General features: G+C 43.7%; 1 protein-coding gene across 2 annotated transcripts in view; it reads right to left on the reverse strand.

Annotated features, from left to right (window-relative positions):
- The window catches only part of plod3 (procollagen-lysine, 2-oxoglutarate 5-dioxygenase 3), a 66,054-nt gene that overhangs the window by 42,743 nt on the left and 2,557 nt on the right, over positions 1–20,754 (reverse strand). The window contains exon 2 of one of the 2 annotated variants that reach the window (XM_060937887.1): positions 163–254. In XM_060937887.1, the coding sequence (XP_060793870.1) occupies positions 163–254 (92 nt within the window). Of the gene's footprint in view, positions 1–162; positions 255–20,754 lie in introns of those variants that run through there. The other variant, XM_060937888.1, reaches the window with a different exon arrangement.

Raw genomic sequence — 20,754 nt, forward strand, 5'->3', positions numbered from 1 at the left:
GGAGTGGTGGAGTAATGATGGGATGTAGGAGTGATTGAGGACTGAGGGAGTGGTAGAGGAGGGATGGACAGAGAACTGACGATGGGATGGAGGAGTGGTGGATGAGTGATGGGATGGAGGAGTGGTAGAGGAGTGATGGAATAGTGGTGATGGAGGACAAACCTTCACAGTGTAGTTGAATTCTTTTGTCGTTCTCATGAATCTCTTAAAGCCATCTGTTTCTTCAGTTGCAGCGGTGATCACCAACAGATTATCTGCGTGCACGCACACACACACACACAATCACAAATGAATATTTATATTTTAAAACTCTCTGAAAACTCCCCAAAAACTGCTGTCACTCTGCCTGTATTTCATTTTGGAGGTAGCTCCCTAGGTACTTTCCTCGAGAGTCCAGCACCTCATCACTGATTGGTCAGGACAAATTTGTGAATAAGTGTGTGTGTGTGTGTGTGTGTGTGTATCCCCCCCGTCCGTCTATTATGGCATCACATTTAGATCAAAAGTCATGAGCGCTCACAATATAATCATTTCACATGTGCAGATATTAACCGCCACTCCCTCAAGACAAGTCCTGACGCAGAAATTCAACAATCACGAGTAGTACAGGCAGCTGCAAGTGAGAAACAAAGCAGAGAGAAGCAAATAAATGCACCTGTGAGTATAGAACTAAGCAGCAAATGCACAAATCAGCCACTACGCGCGTGCGACAGAGGAGTTTCTGCTTGGTGAGTGCTGGAGGGCACACACGTTCTCGCAAATTGGCTCTGCTCTTGAAGTCGAATTTCGCACACACAAAGCAACCTGACCTTTGACAATTTGGGGCTGAAACCAAGGGAGGCACAGGACCTGTTAGTATTCATCATTTTCAACGTAAATCATACGCACACGGACCTTCTTGACCCAACACGTGATCTACACTCAGAATAATGAGTAGCTGGATCAAAGGGGTATTTTTCCTCCCTTATTTAACGGTTTAAATTCAGTAAAACAAGATTTCTCAGCATACACAAAGTTGATTTTAAGGTTAAATAAATGTTTTATAAATAAACGTTTTCAAGGACTGCACAGTACCCAATTCATTACAGTAACATTTTGTGATAGCGGCACTTCATATCCCCTCTGTTTCGCTCCTCACCTCTCCACGCTGCGAGTGCTGAACGGCACATGGTCATGGGGTAGAGCCACAAAAGCAATCTCAGCTGCCGCTTGTTAAGCAGCACCTCTCTTCACCCTCCAGCTGCTCACATGAGAGTACAAGAAGGCACCGCCACCATCCAGGGGAGTTAGTTGAGTTTTGACAGAGCTCTGCTGCTCATGCCACTCACTCTTCCTCTCCTTCTCTCAGGCAGTTTCGCCGCCGACGAAGAAATCCGAGCACCACGCTGAGCACCCTTGGAATTCCTGCCCACTTCTGCCAAGGACTGAAGCCGCTCACGCATTCCTCTAGGGCTCTCGGTGGACTTCTTGTGGCGCCTGCCCGACCAGCTCTCACCCTCCACACGCCTGCACCATGCTACCGTCCCACAATTCCCCAACCCTTCATTAAATACAACCCCAGTTCCCAAAAAAAGTTGGGACACTGTGTAAAACAAATAAAAACAGAATGTGAAGATTTGCAAATCATGGAAACCCTACATTTCGTTGAAAATGGTCCAAAGACAACATATTAAATGTTGAAACTGAGAAATTTTATTGTTTTTTTGAAAAAAAAAATGCTCATTTTGAATTTGGTGTCAGCAACACATTTCGGAAACGTTGGGACAGGAGCAACAAAAGACTGAAAAAAGTTGTGTAATGCTTAACAAAAAAATAATAATAATTTGGTTAATTGGCAACAGATCAGTAACATGATTGGGTATAAAAAGAGCGTCTCAGAGAGGCTGAGTCTCTCAGAAGTAAAGATGGGGAGGGGTTCACTGCTCTGTGAAAGACTGCGTGGGCAAACAGTGCAACAATTTAAGAATAACGTTCCTCAATGTAAAATTGCAAAGAATTTGGGGATCACATCATCCTGGTACATATCATCATTAAAAGATTCAGAGAATCTGGAGAAATCTCTGCATGCAAGAGACAAGGCTGAAAACTGACTTTAGACACCCGTGATCTTCAGGCCCTCAGGCGACACTGCATTAAAAGCAGACACGTGTCTGTAGCCGAAATCATTGTATGGGCTCAGGAACACTTCAGAAAACCATCATCTGTGAAAACAGTTCATTACTGCATCCACAAACACAAGTTAAAACCAGATATAAACAATATCCAGAAACACTGCCACCTCTGGGCCCGAGCTCTTTTACAATGAACTGAGGCAAAGTGGAAAATTGTCCCGGGGTCTGATGAATCAAAAACAGAAATTCTTTTAGAAATCATGGACACCACGTCCTCCAGGCTAAAGAGGAGAGGGACCATCCAGCTTGTTATCAGCGCACAGTTCAAAGCCAGCATCTGTGATGGTATGAGGGTGCATTAGTGCACATGACAATGGGTAGCTTGTACATCTGGGAAGGCATCATTAATGCTGAATGATATATATATATATATATATATATATATATATATATATATATACATACACACACACACACACACACACACACACACACGTTTCAAAGCAATATGCTGCCATCCAGACAAAATATTTTTTAGGGAAGGCCTTCCTTCTTTCAGGAGGACAATGCCAAATACCGCATTCTGCACATATTAAAACTGCATGGCTCCATAGTAAGAGAGTCCGGGTGCTAAACTGGCCTGCCTGCATTCCAGACTTGTCTCCCATTTGAAACATTTGGTGAATTATGAAACACAAAATATGACAAAGGAGACCCCAAACTGTTGAATAACTGAAATTGTATATCAGGCAAGAATGGGAAAACATTTCTCTTTCAAAACTACAGCAATTGGTTTCCTCAGTTCCCAAACGTTCACAGATGCCCCTTTTCCACCAAAGCAGTTCCAGGGCTGGTTCGGGGCCAGTGCTTAGTTTGGAACCGGGTTTTCTGTTTCCACTGACACAGAACTGGCTCTGGGGCCAGAAAAACCAGTTCCAGGCTAGCACCAACTCTTTGCTGGGCCAGAGGAAAGAACCGCTTACGTCAGCTTTTGGGGGGGGGGGGGGGGGGGGAGTCGTTAAGACCAACAACAATAGCAAGACCGCGAAAGGTCGCCATTTTTAAGTGCTGAGAAGCCGCAGCTGTACAAACATGAAGTCATCCATTATTGTTGTTGTTGCTGCTGTTGTTGCTGGTGCTTCTTCTTCTGTGTGTTGTTGTTGCTTCGATGTTCGCACCAAGGTTTATGCAAACGTAGCAACTGACGTATGCAGCGACGTAATGACGTGGCTCCCCTTAGCACCACGAGCGATGGAAAAGCAAACTGGTTCTCAGCTGGCTCGCAAGTTGAACGAGTTGTGAACCAGCACCAGCACTGGCCCCGAACCAGCCCTGGAACTGATTTGGTGGAAAAGGGGTAAGAGTGTTATTAAAAGTAGAGGTGATGCAACACAGTGGTAAACATGCCCCTGTCCTAAATATTTTGAAACGTGTTGCTGACATCAAATTCAAAATGAGCATGTATTTTTTTTAAATAACAATAAAATCTCAGTTTCAATACTTGATATGTTGTCTTTGTACTATTTTCAATTAATATATCGGTTCCATGATTTGTAAATTATTGCATTCTGTTTTTATTTCCAGTTTACACAGCAGCCCACCTTTTTTGGAATGGGGTTTATACCAAAAGACATGAAGAAAGGTGGCTCTTGAACCTTTCGTTGCGATGGAGGGGAGCCGAGCTGAAAAACTTTGGGAGTTTGCAGCGATCACTTCATGAAAGGTTTGTAAATTCCTCAGATTTATTTCATTTGGATTTGCAAATCACCTTTCTCACCATTTTCCATTATTTCGTGCACTGCAAAAAAATTGAAAACTGAATTTGAGGAGAAAATTACTTAATGCTAGTGAAATTATCTTGCTGCATGGACAGATATTTTTACTTGATAAGACATCTTAGAATAAATTGGTTGCAATCTAGAACTAGATTTAATAATCTCAGAATTGGTGTCTTGTATTCTTCTAATAGGAAATGCTAGATCGTTTCAACTATTTTCAAGATATTTTCACTTGCTAAGATATCGTTTTTTGCAGTGTGACGTTTTGAAGTTCAGGAGACGCTTAAGTCCTCATGTTTTTCTTTACTGTTTGATTGTGGTCGCCATATTGTAAACTCTCACGCATGTTTTCACTTTGTTTATCAGGATGTCCTAGCGATCTTTACAAGGAAGATGATGTAGCTTGGGCTCCTACACTGAACTAGATCGAGAAGATAATTGAGATGATCGATGTAAACTCCCAAGTTAACAGCATGAAACTGCTTCCCCAGCCATGCAGTTACAGTGAGCCGTGATAACTTCTCCATCCTGTTTCACCAATGCCCAGGTCTTTCAAGGGGTTTCTGTGGATCTTTGTGAATGATTTACCTGGAGAGAAGGGCTGGGAGGATTGAGAATCGAGCGGCTGTGGATTTTACACCAAATACTAATTCTTGTAGCGTCCTAGGAGCCATCGCAAAGACGTGTACAAAAAGCCGACTTACCCGGGCATAAACGATACAGGATTTATCTTGTAGTGTCTTGATCCCCAGATCATTAACCCAGCCACATACAAAAAGTTGTGCGCTTCCATGCTCCTCCAGGTTTTCATCTGTTTGTCTGTGTAGAACGATGTCTGCAGCACCAGGTAGTTTGAGATGTCGGGGAATTCAACAGATGGATAATTTTCCAACTCGTCGGAAAAATCCTTCTTTGTGAACATGTAAGTATGTATCCCATCACAAAGAGCAACTTTCTGAAGGTATCTTGACCATGTTTTGACCTCTAAACTACAAAAACAGTCAGAGACGGTTTCACTAGCTCTTTGCCTAACGGTAGTGAAATCGGTTTGCCTGATCACCACTTCATTCACCAGAAGTAAACTCGCAAGCAAAAGTCACATAACTGAATACAACCTATTGCACCCTTTGCTGTATAAACATCACAATTACAGCTAGGAAAAACAGAGATTGCATAACCTGATGAGAATTGTGACTCATTTTTTCCATTTCATAGATTCAAATAGTCCTAAAATTGTATTGAAATTTATCATCACATGATACACTACCATTCAAAAGTTTGGGGTCACTTTGAAATGTCCTTATTTTTGAAAGAAAAGCACTGTTCTTTTCAATGAAGATCACCTTAAACTAATCAGAAATCCACTCTATACATTGCTAATGTGGTAAATGACTATTCTAGCTGCAAATGTCTGGTTTTTGGTGCAATATCTCCATAGGTGTATAGAGGCCCATTTCCAGCAACTATCACTCCAGTGTTCTAATGGTACAATGTTGCCTCTTTTCCACCAAATCAGTTCCAGGGCTGGTTCGGGGCCAGTGCTGGTGCTGGTTCACAACTCGTTCAACTTGCAAGCAAACCAGTTTGCTTTTCCATCGCTCGCGGTGCTAAGGGAAGCCACGTCATTATGTCGCTGTATACGTCAGTTAGTTACGTCGTTGTATATGTCAGTTACGTCGCTACGTTTGCATAAACCTTGGCGCGAATATCGAAGCAAAAACACAGAAGAAGCAGCAACAACAGCAGAAACAACAATAATGGATGACTAACCGTTTGTACAGCTGCTGCTTCTCGTCGCTTAAAAATGGCGATCTTTCACGGTCTTGTTATTGTTGTTGGTCTTAACAACTCCGCCCCCCCGCTGACGTAAACGGTTCTTTCCTCTGGCCCAGCAGAGAGTTGGTGCTAGCCTGGAACCGGTTTTTCTGGCCCCAGAGCCAGTTCTTTGTCAGTGGAAACAGAAAAGCCGGTTCCAAACTAAGCACTGGCCCCGAACCAGCCCTGGAACTGCTTTGGTGGAAAAGGGGCACATGTTTGCTCATTGCCTCAGAAGGCTAATGGATGATTAGAAAACCCTTGTACAATCATGTTAGCACAGCTGAAAACAGTTGAGCTCTTTAGAGAAGCTATAAAACTGACCTTCCTTTGAGCAGATTGAGTTTCTGGAGCTTCACATTTGTGGGGTCGATTAAATGCTCAAAATGGCCAGAAAAATGTCTTGACTCTATTTTCTATTCAATTTACAACTTATGGTGGTAAATAAAAGTGTGACTTTTCATGGAAAACACAAAATTGTCTGGGTGACCCCAAACTTTTGAACGGTGGTGTATATTGCTACATGCCTATGCGATATCACCTAAGCCTCGTTCTCAGTATCAAGTGTTCTCCCTGTAAAGAGTTGTCAGTGTAATGAGTTATCAGTGGTACTGGTCTCACACACGTTTTGGAGCTCAGGCTAAATCATGCTTCCTAAATACAAGTGTAGATTGTCATCACCAAGTTTATACATTCCCAGGGAAGTGGGGAATGGAACGGGGAGGCAGGGAATGGTTTGTGAGGAATAGGAAGGGAGTAGTAACACCAGACGGAAGAGATAATTCCCCAAGTCAGGGACCAAAGAAAAGCATGTGGTTCGGCAAGAAAAACCTGATGGATGAATGGAGGGTGATCATGAAATTTCAGGGAGGGGAGAGTTTGGGGAAATTAAATCTGCTGAAGTTATCTGAAATGTTTAAAAAGGAGCTGGGTTATGATGTCCTCCATGCAAAAATTGTGTCAGATGGGAAATTACTCATCTTTTGTAACTCTGCAGACCAGCAGGCCAAAACCATTTGCATACAGAGTATAATAAAATGGAAAATCGAAGGGCTCATCCCCAAAGAAAACACTGGGTTAAAGGAAGCGATTTATGGAACTGCTGTAGACATCACAATGAAGGAACTGAAGATAGGTGTTAAAAGGGCCAATTTTGTTGCTGTGTTTAGATTTAGAGCCACTGTAAGGAAAACTGTTGTGGAAAGAAAGACAGGATGGCACAACAGTTTTACTTCCATTTGCAGGTGATGTTCTTTCTTCACACGTTTCTTCTAGATACGTGTCTTATCAGGTAAAACGAAACGAGAGGCCTCTGCTGCGGTGTTACAAGTGCCAAAGATACAGTCACAGCGCAGCGGGATGCCATCATGAACACCGCTGTAGGAAATGTGGAGGTGGCCACAAACTCTATAATTGTACCGAGACCAAATTAAAGTGTGGATCACGTGGGGGAGATCATACTGCTGGAAATAAAAATTGTGAGCAGTACAAGACCGTTGTTCAGATTCAAGAAAAATTCATGAGGAAGAGGGTGCCGCATGCTGAAGTGGTGAAGAGATTTAATGGAAAAGGTGAGGCAGCACAAAGAGCTAATAAAGCAGAAAATAACTAGAAGTGTGTTCAAGGAACACGAGGCCCCTCCCGACAGCATTTTTGTAGGCGATCATGCAGCCGTCACGAATGGTCAGTTACCTAGATTTTTTTTTTCCTGGAAGTTTAATCACATTTTCTGTCAAAAAGCTTATTATGGCATTCGGGGGTGGGTAGCAGATCAGTCTGCTGACCGGTCATAGTTCTTTGTCATTTTCACCATAGAAAGCCTGGAAGCAACAGAGGAAGCCAAAAGACAGGAGGCCAAACTATACTGTCGATTTATTGGACAACATATGGCATTAGCCTTATAATTACACATAGCGTCAATGAGATCCAGAGCATTACATTACGATGCAGAGCAAGCACAACGTAAGAGGAATATCAAGTGTTTCATATTTCAAGTTTTTTCAAGGCATTTTTGGCATTTCAGCAGAAATAATCTCCAACATGTTAAACGAAAACACGAACGGAATACATTCTCCGAGAAATCCAGCCTGTTCAGCCACTGGCATGGCGGCTGGATACATGCCCAGTTCATTAAATAAAAGTTACTTTTCTCGTATGAAGCGTTGACAGATCGTATCCAAACTGTAGCCAGATCAAGAAAAGGGCATTCGTAATATATTTCCACCCATTAATGATGAAATAAAAGTCAGTTTTCTGAGGCCCACTTTACACGGGGACGGTATAAAACAAAAACGCAAAAGTCCGTTTTCATTCTCACTTTTTTCCGCGTCTACACGACCGTTTTCAAGGAGGAAATCTGCGTCTATACGGTGACGCATAAATGTCTCCGCTATGTCTGCACGCATGCGCAACGTCTTCTGTCTTGTCTGATCTGCACATCTGCGCTGCTGTTCTGTCAAGTTATCCTACCAAGCCTACTACGCATGCGCGAAATCCAGGAGGGTAGGAAAATTCAACAGTAGTTTTGTCCCACCGATCAGCTGGGCTGATAGAAAATCGGTGAGAATTTCACGCATTTGCCGATTTTTATGTTTTGTGCGTATTGGTCGAGTCTTTGGCCGAGTCAAATAATTTGTAATGACTTGTTTTGAATAATAAAACGGTCTGTATGAGAACTTGCTAGGATAACGTTACAGAACACCGGTCCGGCTGAGGTACTGTAGTGCTCGAGGGAGGAGCAGGAGCAAACCGAAACTCTTTTAATCTGCCTTTATTAAGTAACACTCACTCTTGTTTCGGTGAAGAAGAGAAAAGGCAGTGTCCATCTCAGCAAAATAAACCCGTTCGGCTGCTAGTTTTGTTTTCAGTCTCGGGTTTATGGTTTCACGAGCGGCTTGAATAGGCGGCGCGCGCGTGCGTGTGTGTGTAACTTGGCCACACCAAACTGAGGAGCTCCAGCTGGGCGGGTGAGCAGGAAAACACATCTACTGCATTAAAACACAGAGCAGCTTGAAGGTCCGTTGGATCGATGTAATCAGACATGCTCTTACTTTTTTACTTACTTTCTTACTTCCCGGGCTGGCATGTGCAGTATATGACATATGTATGACGTAAACGCGTACCCGACGTGAGCAGATCCGAGCAGAGTTTCGCGTATTGGGTAGTTTAGACGGATATGCAACGGGGGCCGTTTTTAACTTATCCACTCTAGAAGGCGTTTTCAATTTTATCCGTTTTTCAGCCTCGGAAACGCCGTCCCCGTGTAAACGAAAGGCACTTCCGATCAAATATTTAGTCGTTTTTACCCGACAGTGTCCTCGCGTAAACGGGCCCTTTGATATTAGATGTTGACAGTCTGCCGCCAAACTGTTGCCAGGTCAAGAAAAGGGCATTCCGAATATATCTGGACCATTAATGTGCGTCCCATGCCTTAGTATTTCCTGGAGTTTGGCGACAAGTATTTTTGAAAGTGAAATATAATATCCAATTTAGAGCCACCAATTAGCCTAACCTGCATGTCTTTGGACTGTGGGGGAAACCGGAGCACCCGGAGGAAACCCACGCGGACACAGGGAGAACATGCAAACTCCACACAGAAAGGCCCTCGTCAGCCACTGGGCTCGCACCCAGAACCTTCTTGCTGTGAAGCGACAGCGCTAACCACTACACCACCGTGCACTTTTTTTTTTTTTGCTTTTGCGATATCTTCCTTCATATTCATCATCAGTACTTCCGGGCGAGGTTTGTTTTGCCTGGCAACACTTGTCATTATTTGTGCTTATTGGGGTCCAAGCAGAGAAGCTGCATAAGCACCCTACCATTTGTTATTATTGGGGGCCAAGAAGCGAACCTGTGTCGGCACCCAATGTGTTTCTATATTTTTGTACTGGGGGCCTGAGGACTAGAGATTGATTTTGGAATGTTTTTACAACCCTGCTTCCAAAAAAGTTGGGATACTATGTAAAATATAAATAAAAAACAGAATGCAATGATTTGTAAATCATGGAAACCCTGTATTTGATTCAGTATATTTACACGCACCCTAATATTCCACTATTATTCAGAATATGAAGCATTCGGAATTTGCCCGTTTTACAGTTAGCTCTGTGTGTTGTACACAAACCACAAGACAATCGGAGTATACATGGCTTCATGTAAAACAGGAATATTAGTAGAATATTTTCATTTTCGTTAGCCAAGTAAATAGATTAGTAGGAATATTGTCTTTTTTGGAATAAGGGCAAAACCCTGAATATTTTGTGCATGTAAACAAAGTTATTGTTGTTTGATAAGCACCTGGAGGAAACCCATGCGGACGCGGGGAGAACATGCAAACTGCACTTAACCTATCTGAAGCAGTGAACACACACACGCACACACACACAGAGCAGTGGGCAGCCATACTACAGCACCCAGGGAGCACCCAACTGCATGTCTTTGGACTGTGGGGGAACCCAGAACCTTCTTGCTGTAAGGCAACAGTGATGACCACTGCATCACCCCAAACTTGTGTTTTTAATTATGCTTTTAAGGTACAAAAAGTGTGCTCAAATATATGGCTCCTGTAACATTTAGTAACAGAAAACTTTTTTTTTTATATACCAGTGTATATGCTTCACTGTACACCACGAGTTGGTCTAGTGCAGGGGTCATCAAACTACGGCCCGCGGGCCGACTCTGGCCCGCCACCCCCCTTTGACCGGCCCCCCAGCCCCCCACCACTTGAACCGGCCCTATGAGGCAATCCCCAAAAGTGGTCATGGCCTATTTTTTTAAAACTGCTTTTTGGCAAATAACATGTCTGCATCTTGTATTTTGTTGATTTTATCAATTAAAATTGATATTTAGTTATAAAATGAACTATTCATATTTTCTGAATTTTCGTTATATGCTCGCGATCAAGCAGTGACAGGCAGCGCACGCGCAGAGAACTGTCAGTGTTCAGGACAGCAAAATGGTGAGCGGTAAGCGAAAAGCTGACAGAGAGTGCAGAGTTTTTAAAGAACAGTGGACCACTGATTATTTTTTCGTTCAGTGTAAGGACCGTGCAGTTTGTCTTGTATGTAAAGAAAGTGTGTCGGTTTTCAAAGAATATAATCTGCGTTGTCACTATGAAACCCGCCACAAAGAGTATGCTAGTTTGCGAGGGCAAACAAGAGAAGACAGGATTCGGAGGATGAAATGCGGACTGGCTGCACAACAGAATGGATTCCTTCGCCAAACCCAGATCAACCAGGCTGCTGTCCGAGCTCGCTATAAGGTAGCTCACCTACTAGCTACCCATGGAAAGCCGTTTACTGATGGGGACTTTGTTAAAGTATGCATGCTTGCTGTGGCCGAGGAGGTGTGTCCCGACAAGAAGGATGCGCTCAACGCGGTGAGTCTCTCCGCACCTGCTATGACCAGGCGAACCGAAGATTTGGGGGACAACGTGTATGACCAGCTGAATGAGAGAGCATCAGAATTCAAGTTTTTTGCTTTGGCCATGGATGAGAGCAATGACGTGCAGGACACAGCACAACTGCTGTGATCTATTGATCTATTGCTCATATTATTATAATTTCACTGGTTTTTTTAATGTATTTATTTTATAGGCCTATTTATTTGACCTTTATTAAGTGCTGCACACAATTATTATTAATAATATCAACAGGCCTACCTACAATTTATAATTTTCCACTCACCGTTGCCAGTGTCAATCACCTCAACTAGGCAGATGTTTCTTACCTTGACAGCTTTGATGTTATTTTTATTAGAAAATAAATAAATGGAATATCTGTGGTATTTCAAATTAAAACAAAGTGTGAAGACTCGATTACTACTTTTGCAAACCACTAGTAAAGATAAACAAATATGTGCCAGGAATCAAGTGTGGATATAGTAGTGTGGATATAGTGGTGGGGATATAGTGGTGGGGATATATAGTGGTGTGGATATAGTAGGGCTGGGCGATATGGCTGAAATCTGTATCACGATATAAGGCTACGTTCACACTGCAGGCTGAAGTGACTCAAATCAGATCTTTTCGCCCATATGTGACCTGTATCCGATCTTTTATTGACAATATGAACGACACAGATCCGATTTTTTCAAATCCGACCCAGGCCGTTTGGATATGTGGTCCTAATTCCGATTCCTATCCGCTCTTTTCATATGCGACTTCAGTCTGAACCGCCAGGTCGCATTCATCCGACTTACACGTCATCAACAAGCCACAAACGTCACTATTCTGCGCTGAAGTAGGCAGCGGGTCTCTCAAAAAAAGTTACAACAACATGGCGCATAATCACGGGCGCAGATAGAGGGTGGGACGGGTGGGATTCGTCCCACCCAGATTTAAATTCACTTCGTTCGGTCCCCCCCACTTTGCATAAGGCAAACCTCACGGAAAAATCAAAAGACTAATTACCATTCGGTTTATTGAGGTGCACAGCAGTGTATACATAGTTGCAACAACTCACATAAAACAAAACAAAGACTGATATTCGGTTGGTTGAGCTGCGCAGACTGCACAGGTTGCGAGCTCAAGCTTGGTTGCTATAGTAACCCACAACAAGTTTGACAGGCATATCGGGGTTGGGGTTGGTTTGCTGGCAGCTTTGTCCCCCCCAGTTTTTTGTCCCCCCCCAGTTCAAAAAACGTATCTGCGCCCCTGCGCATGACATCAATGCGAGGGACGCTTCGGGCTGTGAAGGTTCTGAATCTTCTCAATGGAAGGACGCAGAGGTTAGGGAGCTGATTTCCATTTGGGGGGATGCAGCTATTCAAGCTAGATTGGATGGGTCATACCGCAACCGGGCGGTTTTACTTCCGTAAACACTGGCCATGCTCACTGCGTGTGACGTCGTCGTATCCTGCAATGCGCATGCGGAACACTTTTAGGTCACTTTTCGTTCATACTGAGGATCACATACAAGTCGCATATATTTGTTAATGTGAACGACCTCACAAAAAAATCGGATTTCACAAAAAAATCGGAATTGAGCATTAAGCCTTGCAGTGTGAACGTAGTGTCAGTGTTTCATATTGGTCGATATCGATAATTATTGAAACATTTTATGACCTATTTAAAATAAGGACCAGGAGGGAACAATACTAAATTCAAACATTTATTTTAAACTTAAACTTCCTCTGACAGCCAATAAGCAAGGAATGTCAACACGCATGTTCAATGTTACGATCACAACAAAAACTGAGCAATTATCAATAATAAAGTGCTTAAAAAACTCAAGTGTTATAAAAACATGAGCAAAAGTGTTAAATGTAAACATAGCAAAACCTGCTATGTGAGAAGGACGGTCATATTTTTAATTTTTTACTGCAAGTTTAGTGCAAAAAAAGTTCAACCTCTGGTGAATAACATTTAAAAACATAAATAAAAATATGCAGTGCTTTATAAACATAAAAGAAATTGAGTGAAACTGAGGTAGACTTAGACTATTCTTAAACTATTCTTAAACTATTCAAGTATATTTTCATTGAAGGTTTAATAAAATAAAGTGTTTTGTAAACATAGAAGAAATTAAAGTAAAACTGAGGTAAAGACTTTACATCTGTAACATCTGACCTTACTGACTTTATCCACAATTTCCTCGCTCGTTCCGGCACTCATCTTTCTTTTCTTGGCCACGCTGTTTCTGGAAAAAAAATAAACACGACCACGAGACAACGAGATGGTGCAACCAAATGCGATACTGTTACATGATTGGCTATCAGCGTGTCACTCCCTATGCGTTGCTAGGCACCAGAGGACGAGTGCCTTTGCTCATGCAACCAAGCTTGCTTCGCAACAACAGTTGATTGAAAGCGGACCTAAACCAGAGAGGGCTCTGGCTAACGCTTGTTTCTTGAAAAAAAAAAAAAACATTCCATCGAAACGTTCTATCGAACGCATTTTCTATTGATATCAAGTATGTGTCTATCATGATACGTATCGTTATTTTATCGCCCAGCCCTAGGATATAGTGGTGTGGATATAGTGGTGGGGATATAGTGGTGGGGATGGCTGTGCCAGGCTAGTAATCTCTACTACACAATGAGGTCTGCTGGTGGTCATATTTGTCTGAGTCATACAATTCTATGTTATATAGCTGACCCGACCCCGGCCCCCCATCGCAGTCAGGAACGACAATGTGGCCCCCAGAGAAAAAAAGTTTGGTGACTCCTGGTCTAGTGGTTAGCCTCTCGACTGAGAGGCTGCAAGTTCTGTTTGCAGTTGGATCATACCAAAGACCATCATAAAATGGTACCTTCTGGCAAGGCACGCCACAATACAGATGTGGGTAGGGAGTCAAACTCACGTGGTTACCAGAGGGCCAGCCCCCCACTGTAGCAATTTAGAGCCTACTAGGGTTGGGCGATGTCTCCTTAATTGGCAGATGACGATGTTTACAGTGAAACGATGCGATGGACGATGATATCGTCGGAGGATGGGGGGGGGGGGGGGGGGTGTTTTGAGTGATTTGCGGAATTCATGACCAAATTTAATCGCATCTCATTATCTCTAGCCGCTTTATCCTTCTACAGGGTCGCAGGCAAGCTGGAGCCTATCCCAGCTGACTACGGGCGAAAGGCGGGGTACACCCTGGACAAGTCGCCAGGTCATCACAGGGCTGACACATAGACACAGACAACCATTCACACTCACACCTACGGTCAATTTAGAGTCACCAGTTAACCTAACCTGCATGTCTTTGGACTGTGGGGGAAACCGGAGCACCCGGAGGAAACCCACGCGGACACGGGGAGAACATGCAAACTCCACACAGAAAGGCCCTCGCCGGCCCCGGGGCTCGAACCCAGGACCTTCTTGCTGTGCGGCGACATCGCTAACCACTACACCACCGTGCCGCCCTCCAAATTTAATACTATATAAAAACATAATTAATAATTATAAAATAACAGTAGTATATAAGCTACTTGGTACTGATACTACGGACTTCCCGGGCTTTAACGTGTAAGGAAAAAAAAAAACCTTCCATTGCATTTGAATGGCCCGTGCGCTGAGAATGTCACTATCCCATACTATATATTTACTTAATTGTAACACTAAATAAATAATTAGGCCTACATAAAAATAATAATCTACTAATAACGATAATTTAATGGTAATACATTTTAAAAACTATGTACTTTATTTTACTAATCCATACTCTTCCTGGGCTTTGGCGCGCTGCGCGTGATAAAAAGCTGTCGTTCCATTCTGTTTGAAATTTTAATGTTAACGATTAAAAGCTTCCAATTTCGTTAGAAAGGCTTGTTTCATTTCATTTGAACAGCTGGCAGCCTACTATGACGCAGGAGTTGGTTGGAAAGAAGGGCACGACTTCGCCTATTTGGAATTTCTTTGGTTTTGAACCAGATGAGCGTGGGCAACCAAAGGACATAAACAAATGTGTCTGCAAGATTTGCGCATCTGTGGTCCGTGTCAAAGATGGACAGACAACAAATTTGCGCGATCACCTGCGTGTTCACCATCCTGAACAATATGCGACCTTCAACGTGTCCGTGCGTACAGGGCCTTGCAAAAAACCGCAACCAACCATATCTGGGATGTTTGCGAAAAGCACTAAATATAAAACTGACAGTGACAGGTGGAGGGAGCTGACAGGTGTTGTGACTCGCTACCTGGCCAAAGAAATGGTATAGTTCAACACGGTGGAGAAGCCCACTTTCAAGGCCATGCTACACACGTTTGACAGGCAGTACGAGTTGCCAGGTCGCAAATATTTTCCTAATACGGCTGTACCCAATCTTTTCAATGAGATAAGTGGCATTGCAACCGAGCTGGGTCAGGTGGAATATTTGGCCTTGACAACTGACATGTGGTCCAGCTGCAACATGATGCCATACATGTCAGTGACCGCACATTATGTCAACCAAGAGTGAAGAATGCAGTCCAAATGTCTACAGACCAGCTTCATGCCAGAGACGCATTCGGCGGACAATTTGGAGGATGCTCTGCGCAGCACGATCATGGAGTGGAACATACAGGAGAAAAGGATCGCCTGCATAACCACTGACAATGGGGCGAATATCGTCGCTGCCATCCGGCAGTTGAAATGGCAATGGCGGAGTTGCTTTGGCCACAACCTGAACCTGGCCATTAACAACTCCCTGGCGCAACAGAAGGCGAGCACAGACCGCGCTTTTGGAGTTTGCCGAGCTGTCAACGCTGCCTTTTCCCACAGCTGGCTACGGCGAAATGAGCTTCGGAAAGCGCAGGTGGAAATGAACCTCCCTGAGCATTCATTGATCGCGGTAATATTTTAAACAGTTCTAACAACTAAATAGTATTTAAATTATTATATAGCTTTTAAAATAATTAGCATATTCAGGGACAAATATAGGCTAGATTATTTTATCATTTAATGTGCAGCTTATTGACATTAGGCTAACTTATGGCCCTTTTCCACTACCCTTTTTCAGCTCACTTCAGCTCGCTTCAGCTCACTTCAGCCCGACACGGCTCACGTTTCGACTACCAAAAACCAGCACGACTCAGCTCGCTTCAGCCCTGCTTAGCCCCTAAAACTCGCACCGTTTTGGAGTGGGGCTGAAGCGAGCCAAACCGAGCCGAGTGAGGCTGGGGGCGTGAGGAGACACTCCCCTGTGCACTGATTGGTGAGGAGGAGTGTCCTCACATGCCCACACACGCCCCGCGAGCACGCTGGGATCTGTAAACACCGCAAACCCGGAAGGAGAAGAATTACGAATTACGAGAATTATGAAGCCTTATGTGCCTCGCCTCATCTATACGCTCTTGCCAGTATCTGTCCGCGTTGTCGGTGACAACAAGCCACAGCACCAAGACCAGCAACACTAACGACTCCATGTCCTCCATGTTTATTGTTTACTATTCAGGTCGTGAGACTACCACTTAAAAGCTCACTGATGTCACTGTTTGCGCTGCTTAACGACATCACCTGACGTCCACCCACTTTCGCTAACTCCACCCAATGTGTCCACCCACTTCCAGCCAGCACGGTTCAGCGCGGTTGTAGTCGAAATGCAACTCCAACAGCCCCGCTCAGCTCGACTCAGCACGGCACGGCTCAGCCCGACTCAGCCGCGTTTGTAGTGGAAAAGCGGCATTTAAGTGGATAACTAGGCCTGTGTCTTTACTGACAGGATTGTGCCACGCGATGGGGCTCAAAACAGCAAATGGTGGAAAGAATACTGGAGCAAGCACAAGCCATCAAACGTGTGCTTGCTGAAGACAAAAGCCGCCGCCCACTGCCCCAGCTGACATGGCAGGACATAAGTGTTCTAGAATCGGTGAACAAGGCGCTGAAGCCAGTGGCGGATTTCACAGATATTCTTTCTGGGGAAAACTACGTAACGGTGTCCTCCCTGGTACCCATGCTGGGCCATTTAGAAAGTGTGGAGAAATGTGATGATAATTCCGAATTGACAGCCAACCTGAAGCGTGTTGTCCTGGAGCAGATGGAACGCAGATATGATGACACCATTCAGAGGATGCTGCATAAAGCCACACTGCTTGACCCCAGGTACAGAGGCGACCACATGAGCCCCCAAGCACTTCGCTGTACAAAATGTGAGCTGATTGAAGAGGTCGTGGCAGAAATCATTCATTCAAGTGCAACACCCGGCCCGGCACAAGGCAGAGAAGAGGAAACAGGAGAAAGCGCCGCGGCAGTGCCCCAAAAAAAAGAAGGCGTCTTTGGGGAGCCTTTTAGGGAAGAGGGGAGCCAGAGAATCCACGCTCACTGACGAGCAAAGAGCTGAAGCAGAAATGGCCATCTACCTGCAGGAAAGTGCAATCGATGGGGAAGAGGATCCACTGATTATGGTGGAAAAATAATCAGTGCAGGTTTCCGTTAATGGCAAACATCTCAAGAAAATACCTGTGCATATGCGCTACCAGCATGCCGTCAGAAAGAGTTTTCAGCACCGTGGGTAGTGTAGTCACCCCAATCCGCAGCTTATTAAAGCCAGAGAAGGTTAACATGTTAGTTTTTTTGGCCAGAAACATTGAAATTTAAACATGTTGGAATACACGGCCCTCTTAACCTTTTAAGTTATTACATTTTTTGCGCGTTTCGGGAAGCCATGTTTTCTGTTTGTTTTATTATTTTGCTTGCTCTTATACCCATGTTCTCTGGTTCTTTATTGTTCTGCTGTGATATCATTGTGAACTGCATGACGATTTCTTTTAAAGCTTTTGCAGTAAAAATGGCATAGCCATTTAAAAGTTCTGTCGTTGTGGCAGCATTTCGTGCAGTATACCTTCCGTTATCTTGACCTTGATTTGTTGTTCAACTTTTAATAAACGTGTTTACAGAAACACCTTCATGCCTATTCATTTTATAGCCTTTGCACTGCAAAGTTAATGCTTTCGCTGAAGTTGAACGTCATACAGTTGACAATGAGCATGTTTCCCGACGCACTACGACCAGGCTTATTCTATTTGCTCAAATATTTAACATTAATACAGACGTAGAAAAAAAAAACGAAGGCAAGCTATAGCCTAAAGATATAAATAATAATAGCCTATTAATAATAGAATAATAATAATAAATAATATAATAATAGGCTAATTAGTCCTATTTGTAGCCACACAGTATTTTAATTGTCATGTCTGACTACTTAAACTCTAATGCATATTAGTTATATTCGTGATTTGATCATTTACCGTGCAATCCTGCTAAATTTTTAGGTCAACAGGCCTAAAGAAGGTCAGTGCATGTTTCTGACAAAAAAGGGGCGTGGCATCGCGATGGTTACTATCCATCACGATGGTGGGTCATAAATGACGATGGACGATGATATCGTCCATCTGCACAACCCTAGAGCCTACCCTATGTGAGAGGCCGAGGGCTACAGAAACTGAGACTGGAGCTGCTTGATGTGCCTTAAAAGCCTGGTTAGTACTTGGATGGGAGACTGCCTGGGAATACCAGGTCCTGACACAAGAAGGACTTTTGGCCCTTTTCCACTACCCTTTTTCAGCTCACTTCAGCTCACTTCAGCCCAACACAGCTCGCGTTTCGACTACCAAAGAACAGCACGACTCAGCTCGCTTCAGCCCCGCTTAGCCCCTAAAACTCGCACCGTTTTGGAGTAGGGCTGAAGCGAGCCAAACCGAGCCGAGTGAGGCTGGGGGCATGAGCAGACACTCCCCTGTGCACTGACTGGTGAGGAGGAGTGTCCTCACATGCCCACACACGCCCCGCGAGCGCGCTGGGATCTGTAAACACCGTAAACCCGGAAGAAGAAGAATTACGAATTACGAGAATTTCTGAAGCCTTATGCGCCTCGCCTCATCTATACGCTCTTGCCAGTATCTGTTGGCGTTGTCGGTGACAACAAGCCACAGCACCAAGACCAGCAACACTAACGACTCCATGTCTTCCATGTTTATTGTTTACTATCCGGGTCGTGAGACTACCGCTTAAAAGCTCACTGAGGTCACTGTTTGCGCTGCTTAACGACATCACGTGACGTCCACCCACTTTCACTAACTCCACCCAATGTGTCCACCCACTTCCAGCCAGCACGGTTCAGCACGGTTGTAGTCGAAATGCAACTCCAACAGCCCCGCTCAGCTCGACTCAGCCCAACTCAGCACGGCACGGCTCAGCCGCGTTGGTAGTGGAAAAGCGGCATTTGACCTTTTTTTAAATAATTTTTCATGTCTGGAGATAGAGATAGGTTTTAGACAACTTGTGTCTTGTGCAAGAACTGTGTTATGTCAGTCAGCAGTGCATGGTAAAAATACATCAAAATAACATCAAATCTGATTCAATATCAACCCTAATAGACCATTTGCACATGACATCACATGTCCCATGACCCTCTCTTATTTAGCTGTGTCCGCCATCTTTGTGGAACAACACATGCGTAGCAACAAGTACCTTAATATGAAATGCCGCAAATTTGCGCAGTTATCAGCTGCTCAAACAATTCTGCTAAGGCTGGTTTAGTTTACCCGCCCACTGTTAAAATGCGAGAAAGACCCCAAATGGAAGATCTAACCCGTAGACGACAGAGACAGCGGCTTGCAAATCCGAACAGATCGGACATAAAAGAGACCAACTAGAAATATGTACGAGTACGTGCAGATCATTTCGTAAAGGGCAAGTTTATAATTCTACCATATATCAGGGCTTTACATTAACTTTCTTGCTCACCAGCCACTGTGGCTAGTGGTTTTCCCGAGTCACTAGCCATTCAGCCTTTTCACTAGCCACAATTTTGTTGCCAGGAAATCGCAGTTTTTTCTTCACCATGATACATTAAAGTTCAGAAGATCTAGCTTTAATTATGAATGGCGTATAATGTATCTCTACAGTCGCACTCAAGTATTCAGTGCTGTTAAGGTAGCTCCCTATATGAAAACATGCAACCAATTCAGACAAAACTATAAACAGAGTATTCTGTTTATTGAACTCAAATTCAAGCCCCTTACAATATGAAATATCATATAATATGAAAAATAACATTCAGTACAACTGAACTGATTCTAATATTAAAAGTCCAATTCAAAACATTTATCACTGAAAAACATTTGATGTTTTGATATGCAAGTATTGTGTATCATCAAGTATTATTATGTATATTATGTATTATCTATTAATAGTGTGTGTGTGTGTGTGTGTGTGTGTGTGTGTGTGTGTGTGTGTGTGTGAGTGAACATGTGTAGAGAGAGACATTAAATGTCCTCATTACATTCATCATCAGATGAGTCTGAATGGTCCATGAAAAATGGTCTTCGTGACCTGAGGCTTCCAGCAGGCCATAAGTTGATAGCTGGGGCGGGATCAACTTCTTTCCAATCACGTGAATGTTTCTAAACAGCAGCTCCATCCTCTCCAGCTCAGCCGACTTCATGACAGCCAGGGACTGAAAGCAATGCTGTCCTGTAGTGAACCAGCCGTCTTCGCCTGTTTGATGTTATAGTAACAAATGTGTGCATTTGACTTTTTGTGGTCCTTTATAGTTTCGAGTTTAAAATTACTGGTGCCTGTCTTTGCCAGACTTTCTACAGTCTTCGCAGTACAGGGTATTTTCGATTTTGCTATGAACTA

The sequence above is a fragment of the Neoarius graeffei genome, chromosome 13 (assembly GCF_027579695.1).
Source record: "Neoarius graeffei isolate fNeoGra1 chromosome 13, fNeoGra1.pri, whole genome shotgun sequence".
Lineage (NCBI taxonomy): Eukaryota > Metazoa > Chordata > Actinopteri > Siluriformes > Ariidae > Neoarius > Neoarius graeffei.